The sequence below is a fragment of the Vicia villosa genome, linkage group LG6 (assembly GCF_029867415.1).
Source record: "Vicia villosa cultivar HV-30 ecotype Madison, WI linkage group LG6, Vvil1.0, whole genome shotgun sequence".
NCBI lineage: Eukaryota > Viridiplantae > Streptophyta > Magnoliopsida > Fabales > Fabaceae > Vicia > Vicia villosa.
Window position 1 is genome coordinate 132437064 of NC_081185.1, and position 7948 is coordinate 132445011.

The window sequence follows — 7948 nt, forward strand, 5'->3', positions numbered from 1 at the left end:
GTATTACAACTGATTGTTTCACTTATTTATTTTCTTTTGTAGAATTTGTATTACATAATGTTTTTAAGTTCTTTACATCAACAAAAGAAATTCAAATAAAATTTAAACTGATAATATTAAACATTGTTGAACCAGGTGCAATTTTTATTCAACGTAGAATAAATAAAACAAAAAGTCTCTCTACAACAATAATTCACAACGGGAAATTAAACATCCTGATAGACATGACAAAAACCAACACAAAAGCCAATGTGAATCCAACTACTACAGCTGCAACTACTCCCAAAAAATCATGCTTGAAACCATAGTAACTTTCCAAAAAGTCTTGTACTGAAACACTTGTTCCGTTGAACTCAATATGATCTTTTATATCTCCAAATTGTGAAGTCACCAATCCATTCAAACTCCATGCTATTGGATTCGTCCAATAAAACCATCTCCACCATATTGGAATTTTCTTTTACCACATGCCAAAGAAAATGAAAGAATTAATTGAGGAACTATATATACAAATACTTAAAAAGTAAAACTTAGCTTAAAAACTTACTGGTGGTGAGACTACGAATCCTGAGAAAAGGTTCCATAATACATAGGAAAGACGAGTAAGGAAAGTGGTTGCGTTTTGGTTTGGTGTTATGGCTAGTGACATCATGCCGTAGTAGGTAAAGTATAGAGAGGTGAAGAACATAAAATATATGTACCAAAAAAATTTAGTCACACTCCACTCGAATCCAACCATTGTATAAACTATGGTTCCATATATCAACGTTTGTATTAGAACATAAGGGATTTCAATTAGGGCCTGCATGAAAATATGAAGATTGGGTAAGAAAAAACATACACTGAAGTAAGTAATTTATGTGAAAATAATATGAATAAAGACTAAAGGAAATCACTTGCCTGAGCAATAGAATAGGCAAGCGAAGAATACATTCCTGCAGAATTTTCCTTATAGAAGACTCTTCTCTCAATACCCACTACTCCTTGCACGGAATTAGCATTCTTAATGCCAACAAGTAGAACAGTTATCAACATTGAGCCTATGGTGTTCGAGAGATCTTGTCGCTTTTCACTGCAATTTATTGATGTCAACTTTTTTTAAACCAAAAAATAGAACCAAACAACTGTGTTAAAGGTATAGCACTTTTCTAGTTTTCGGCTTACATTTTGGAACCAATGCCATAAAACATGCACCCGAAAAAGATGGAGGCAGCAACTGTGAAGAGAAACCTTAATCCATTGTATCGCGGATTCCGCCAGTAAGACCAATGTTGTTTCCATAAGCAAGCCTTGCATTGCGTGAAAAGGGGTCTTGAGTACTTTGAAGGAAAGAGAAGATCCTCCGAATCAGGAGCCGGAACGCTCAGTTCTGCTATAAGAGCTTTGTTTCTCCTAAAACAAATGCCACAAGAATCATTTCATATAAGAAAACTGTAATGGTGAAAAGTGTCAGGTTATACTTTCTTCCATCAAAATTCTTTCTATAGGAGAATTTTGACATTTTGTACTACTATGTTGAGACTTCATAGAATTACAAATACCTGTGTAATTCAGAGTTTTTGTACACCTCAGCAAAATCAATCCCCAATTCCATTTCTTTTACTGAAGAAGTGACTTCCAGCATCCAAGTTGCTGAGTTACAACCATCTTTAATCTTACTGACACCTTGAATCCCCTACAAGACAAAAGTGTGTATGCAAATGATTTATTTGGGCATATTAAGATCATAGTATTTCATCACAATTTTACCTCGAAGTAACTTATTAAATGGGAAGAATGATGTCCAATTGGCCCCGCATATATCACTTGCCCTCCTTGCTTCATCAAGAACAACTACATTTTGTCGCGAATAATGATAGGATTCAGAAGTTTTCTAATGTAAGAAAACGGACTAAAATGAAATTGCTATAAATCTTTACTATTCTTACTTAACCTCATCAAAATATTCAAATATATCAACTTTGGGTTGATGAATGGCACAGACAATTGTTCTTCTATTGTCCACTAAAGTCCTAATTACTCTCATAACGATAGAGACAGATGTTGCATCTAGTCCAGAAGTTGGATCGTCCATGAATATTATAGAAGGATTAGCCAGTAACTCAACTGCGATAGTCAACCTTTTGCGCTGTTGTGTCGAGAGACCATTAGCACCAGGCAATCCAACAATTGCATCCTTCAGTGTGGTAAGTTCCACAAGCTCCATAACTTCCTCAATAAACATCTGCAATCATTATATACCTCCAAGATTATTAACATGGATAAAACATCTAACATTTTTTTTAAGTTGTAACACTCTTCTTGCTTCAACACTAATATCTGCATTATGTGTTTAATTTCCCACTCTGGTGCTGAGAAAATTTACAAGGAAATAGCATAGGTGGAAAAATGATAGAAGTATAGAACTTGAAAGCAGAGAAAACTGATAGACATGAAAATAGACATAGATTCAGATGCCAACCTTCCTGGTTTCGTCGTTGATTTCTGCAGACAATCTGAGCCAAGCTGAAAAGAGCAGTGATTCATAAACGGTAACATAAGGAGAGTGGATATCATTTTGATCACAATATCCACAAATTCTAGTAAAGCTGTCCTGCTTCTTCGGATAGCCAGAAATTGTGATGTTCCCACTAATATATCCTTTGGTCTTTCTTCCAGTCAGTACATCCATTAGAGTTGTTTTGCCAGCACCATTGACACACATTAGTGCTGTGAGAACACCCGGTCTGAAAGCTCCATTGACGTCCTTCAAAAGGTTCAACCTATCCCCAGTAACTCCTTGATTGATCTTTTCCTGCGACTGCGAGTTTAGAGTAATTAAGGATTCGCATATTCGGTCTGTAAATTAAAAAAACACAAGTGTTTCCGAATTACTTTATTTTGTTTATAAATTACCTGTGGCATATTGACTGAATATGTCAAGTCGACAAAGGTGATACAGTGTGGTTCAAAAGGAAGAATCATTACACTCTTCCTGTTATGTTCACTGTCCATTACAGATTGTTTCGTCCTAGACAACGACCAAATTGATTTAACAACCTGATGTTCTTTAAGTGCTACAATATAATCAAATTTTAATACTAGTTATACTTTAGGCTTTTATTTTATGTATTTGGTTAAAAAACATTCAAGTTGATGAAACTTACGGTTTAAGAAAGTGAGAGCAAGAATGTTACCAATGATGAATAGTAATGTGTATCCAATCAATGCACCAAAACCAATCCAATACCAGTAGGACTGGGTAAAGAACCCACGAGATTTCAAAACTTGAACTCCTAGAGGTTCCGTTGAGTTAGGTAGAACCTTTCATCAAAAACATATACATTATCCAAACATGTGGTAATTTTTATGAGATAAGGAAACACAATTAGATCAGAGAATAACATACATGTCTCCATGTTTTCCCATGAAACTCGTTACTCAACAAGGCATTCTGTCCATACATCGTAGGAGATATCCAGAATTCGCATAACCACCACTTTTTTATATTGTCTGTATATACATATAGAACAAGAGTACAACTGCATTATAATATATAGGGAAAACATCAACATTAATATCTTGTCTTTGTGATACCTTTTGACACCACAACAACAAGCATTGCCAATGAAAACAACCCAAGTGTGCCGGCCATTGACATTTCTCTACCGATTGCAGCAACTAATCGGCAAAATACATTAGCCATTTGGCTGGCAAGAACTAGAAGAAGGAATGTCCTACAAAAACATATTATTCACAAGTTAGTTTAGACTCCAATCAAACATGGTTTGTTTTGCTGAAAATGCAATAAAACATTTCTCTTTTAAGTTATACCTTCCAATAACATTTGGATCACCAATGACAGAATAGGTGAAGAATACCCAAATACCCACTTCTGCAAAATTTATGGGAACTTTTAGGATCCACGAAGGAAGAGCATATGCCCATGAAGGGAAAAAGAGTAAGTCTCTTTGCTTGTAAAACACAGGAAGTCTCCCAACCATCATAGAAAGTTCAGCAAATCCATTCAACAGAATTACCAAACTCCCATAGAACAATGCGCCAGCATATATGCCTCCATCGGACACTGAATCATGGTGCATTTGAGTCGGTAGGAAAACGGTCATGGTGATGACAGCAACCAAAGCAATCTTAAGACGAAAAGAAAGGCGTTATGTTAGCAATAAATTTGAGAAAAGTTTTAACAAAGTGAAAATCTAAACATTTTTCAAATCAAACCTACTTGTAAAAGTTTCAAGATATAGTAAAATGAATTGCGCTTTATGAGTAAATACTCTCTTGATAAGCAAATTTTGAACAACTCCCTCTTTGCAATTCCATACTTGTTGGATGTTAAAGCACCTGGATGGCTTTTTGACTTGTCAAATTGAGTAGCAAGTTCATTACCAAGCCTTCTCCCATTATGAGATGTTTCAAATGCCTCTGCAAACTCTTCAGCCGTCACAAATCTATAAGGCTTTTCATTTTGTACCCAATATTGTTCCTGATCTTTCACTGATGTCACCTGCAACATTTGCATTACAACCAAAGTTTAATAGTCTAATCTTACTCTTATGTCCTAACCATGTAGGCAGTAGAAATGTGATGAAACTACTAACTTCTTGTAAAAAGTCTATAACAGATTTCCTCTCAGGACATAGAAAACCCATTGAAGAAAAAAAATCAAGCACTTGTTCACAAGGACCGTGGTACACAATGTGTCCATCAGAGAGTAAAATAATGTCATCAAAAAGATTATATGTCTCTAGTGATGGCTGTTGTAGTGAGATCATAGCAGTTCTTTTGAGAAGGCAAACAAATTGTTTCAGTGATTTCACAATTTGAAAGGTTGTTGAGTCATCCAAACCATTCGATATTTCATCCATGAAATAAGCTTTAATTGGTCCTACCAGCATCTCTCCTGTATTTATTCTTTTTTTTAATTATTAAAGATTATCATATATGAATTTGATTATTCATGATATAATTCAATAATGAAACCATGTTTATTATACCAATTGTAACTTGTTTCCTTTGTTCTTTAGAGATACCTCTTAACATTGAATCTCCACAGTTATCGAGTCCCAAAATCTGAAAATATAAACCAAATAAAGAGATAAATTTAATATAAAATTTCATGAGGAGCTTATAATGATAATAAAAGGTTTTGAGTGTAGGAAATTGACCTTTAAAATATAATCTGTTATAACATTTGCTCTCTGGTCCTCAGTTGCAACAGTCTAAGCATTATTAAATCACAAGGCCAACTATGTGTTATTAGACATTCTATTCGTAAATGAAAAACAGGTTAAAAGAAATAGATTGTGACTGCAATGTGGCATAAAGGTTTTGATGTATCTGAAGCCGCAATGCAACCATGATTGAGGTTGCATCGGCCACATTTGACTGCATTCTCTATGATATCAGTGATTGAGACAAGGCCGCAAACTGCTATTCAAAATTCTGCTTTTGTTTACCTTCATATAGACATCGATATCTGGATCAGGAATTATGTTTTCCTCTTCCTCTTTTCTACACACTTCTTCTAGAATATCTGCATTTTACCAAAGGCATTTCATTATTATTTCCTCCAATCCCTGCTTTTATTTTGAAATTGCATCGAGATGATAAAACAAATACTAACCATATCTGGGTCCAACTCCTTGAACTCTTGCTGAGAAGGCCAAGGTTTCTCTAACAGTCAATTCTCCAAAGTGAACATCATTTTGATCGACATAAACAGCAGTTCTTTGGGGTACAAATTCATTCATCTCATGACCGTTGTATGTCACCTTTCCAGTAAACTGTTGATGAGATTGCACCGCATTAGCTACCTAGAATTTAAAATTCCAAAACAGACCATGAATGTGCGCTTTAGCAAATGAACAGTAACCTTTAAATTGGGATCAAGTTTTCCAGCCAAGGCCAAGAGGAGCGTTGTCTTTCCAGAACTTGGAGGACCCAAAAGCAAGGTCATCCTGAAAACATTAAGGTTAGCAAATGCTAATATATACAGTATTCTTATAAAGATCATGTCTTTCTAATGATACATCTGTGAAGCACTAAGTTTGACACGGACATCGGATACGAAATTTACATGTTGATGTTGATAATAACTTGCGAAAATTAAAGTAATGTGTTGATGCCAGACACATGTCAGGCACTAGACAAATTTCAAACTAAAGTGTGAGTGCTAATTCATATCATCATATAATAATGGAATTAATATTATACTTATTTCATTATTACCTGCTATGCTTTATAATTCCACTGACATCCTGTAGAATATTCAAGTCTTGTTTTCTTCTTTTTAATACATATTTCAACGGTGCCTGTGAAATCCAATCCAATCCATGAGTTTCAATTAACTAACTGTATATCAAACTCTAAACTTTGAACGTTAAATTAATATAAATAATATAACTACTTACCTCTAGCATGTCAAGCATGTAGTTAGTGATTGTAGGAAAAGCTCTCTTCCCTAACTGAACCTGTGCTTGGACATTCAAATCTTGAAATCGAACTTCAATTGTAGGAATACCAACTCCAGCTCTGTGATAAAATCATGTCATGCAACGTAAGAAGAAAAAAAAAAGAGTCGTGCATTATTTTGAACATACCTATCATAGCGATCTCTCATGAGCTTCAACAAGAAACTGTCATCAGTGTCTACATCGTGAGTGACGAGTCTTTGAAGCAAATAAGTTCTTTCTTGCAATCCAATATTGTGTACATCAATTTCATTGGACTCTCCATTAGGAGTAGTCAGTAAACCTCTTCTCAAACGTGCAACCGTTGGAAGGCTCTGAATTGCAGCCCACTTTAAACTAGTCTGCTCACTCTCCTCCATTTTTCAAGTACTCTCCAGTCTCTTCGATATTGCAAAGCAATAAAAGTTGGTGAGGATGCATTATATATAAACTCGAGAAGCAAGGTTTTCATTTTTATTTAATTACAGTATTCATCTACTTAATATAAATTTAAGTCATGATGTGTCAATCTCACAAATTTTTTCAAATAAAAAAATAACTAAAATTGATATTTCTTAATAAAAATTTTCATTTTTTTAATTTTAATTCAAAAAATAAAATATAAAAAATAAATTTTATTTTAATAATCATTAAAATTATAAGTAATTATAATATGTAAGTATAAAATAAAAAAGATTTTCATTTTAATAATTATTAAATTTTAACTAATACACTTCATTGATGACTTTATCTTTAATATTTTTTATTTTATTAATTTGTAAAAAAAATCAAATCATTTTAATAATAATTGATAATAAGATAAACAAATCAAATTATTTACTATTACAAAAATTTAATTATTCTAATAGACAAAAATAAATATCATTAGTAGAAAATAAAAATATATTTTATACTTTGATTCACTTTTGTTTGTGGAAATACAAATTTTTGTTGAGTCCTTCTCCAATTAAAATTTTGAGAAATAATATTTAAAATAACAATTATAATCATATCCGTGCAACCGGCTATATATCTAGTTTTTATTTAATCACATAATTTCATTCGACAAAATTAAACATTTATGATAAAATAATATTATTGTTGAGTGTTCGTTATAAAATCTATTATTTAATTTAATTTTAAATATTTGATCTTTTTAACAATATTACATGGTAATATTAGAAATTTATAGAATTTAACTTTAACAATGAACAGCTAACATTTTGTACATTTCTTGATCTTCATATTCATTTTTATACACATTGTTCTCAAACTTATAAAATTTGAAGAGATTAAATGTAATACACTATCCCTATAAACTAATTTTACACCATCAAACAATCTAACTATAACATTCATTTATGTTAAAATTAGAGTCAAATATACAATACCTTATGTAATATAGGAGAAATTCGTTTTAACTCTGTTAAAAAAACTTCACCCCCCTAAAAATATTAAAATCTATGTTTTTTTTCCTCTCATTGCACAAGTTACCCCTA

General features: G+C 32.8%; 1 protein-coding gene across 3 annotated transcripts; it reads right to left on the reverse strand.

The window, feature by feature from the left end:
* Nucleotides 1-96: 96 nt before the first annotated feature.
* On the reverse strand, nucleotides 97-6852 carry LOC131610040 (pleiotropic drug resistance protein 1-like). 3 transcript variants are annotated; one of them, XM_058881898.1, is made up of 23 exons: nucleotides 6600-6852; nucleotides 6411-6531; nucleotides 6229-6311; nucleotides 5873-5957; nucleotides 5624-5783; nucleotides 5457-5533; nucleotides 5166-5219; nucleotides 5031-5070; nucleotides 4599-4900; nucleotides 4223-4504; nucleotides 3814-4130; nucleotides 3577-3716; nucleotides 3389-3492; nucleotides 3147-3303; nucleotides 2896-3056; nucleotides 2462-2800; nucleotides 1934-2224; nucleotides 1750-1833; nucleotides 1542-1675; nucleotides 1165-1392; nucleotides 901-1072; nucleotides 548-802; nucleotides 97-457 (listed from the first exon to the last, which is right to left on the reverse strand). In XM_058881898.1, exons 1-23 carry the CDS (start codon nucleotides 6827-6829, stop codon nucleotides 194-196), a joined length of 4080 nt encoding a protein of 1359 aa, XP_058737881.1. In that variant the 5' UTR covers nucleotides 6830-6852; the 3' UTR covers nucleotides 97-193. The 3 variants fall into 3 exon arrangements, with proteins under 3 accessions (XP_058737881.1, XP_058737882.1, XP_058737880.1); XM_058881899.1 differs by having other exon boundaries at nucleotides 2108-2224; nucleotides 4995-5070; XM_058881897.1 differs by having other exon boundaries at nucleotides 4995-5070.
* Between the last annotated feature and the right edge of the window lie 1096 nt (nucleotides 6853-7948).

What these genes read in the sequence shown, in the direction of transcription:
- LOC131610040 (XM_058881897.1), bottom strand. Translation starts at nt 6,829, where the DNA reads ATGGAGGAGAGTGAGCAGACTAGTTTAAAGTGGGCTGCAATTCAGAGC. An exon ending in ACATGCTTGACATGCTAGAG is followed by an intron (nt 6,312 to 6,410) that starts GTAAGTAGTTAT and finishes TGGATTTCACAG; the next exon opens with GCACCGTTGAAATATGTATT. An exon ending in AAAAACTCTGAATTACACAG is followed by an intron (nt 1,393 to 1,541) that starts GTATTTGTAATT and finishes CATTTGTTTTAG; the next exon opens with GAGAAACAAAGCTCTTATAG.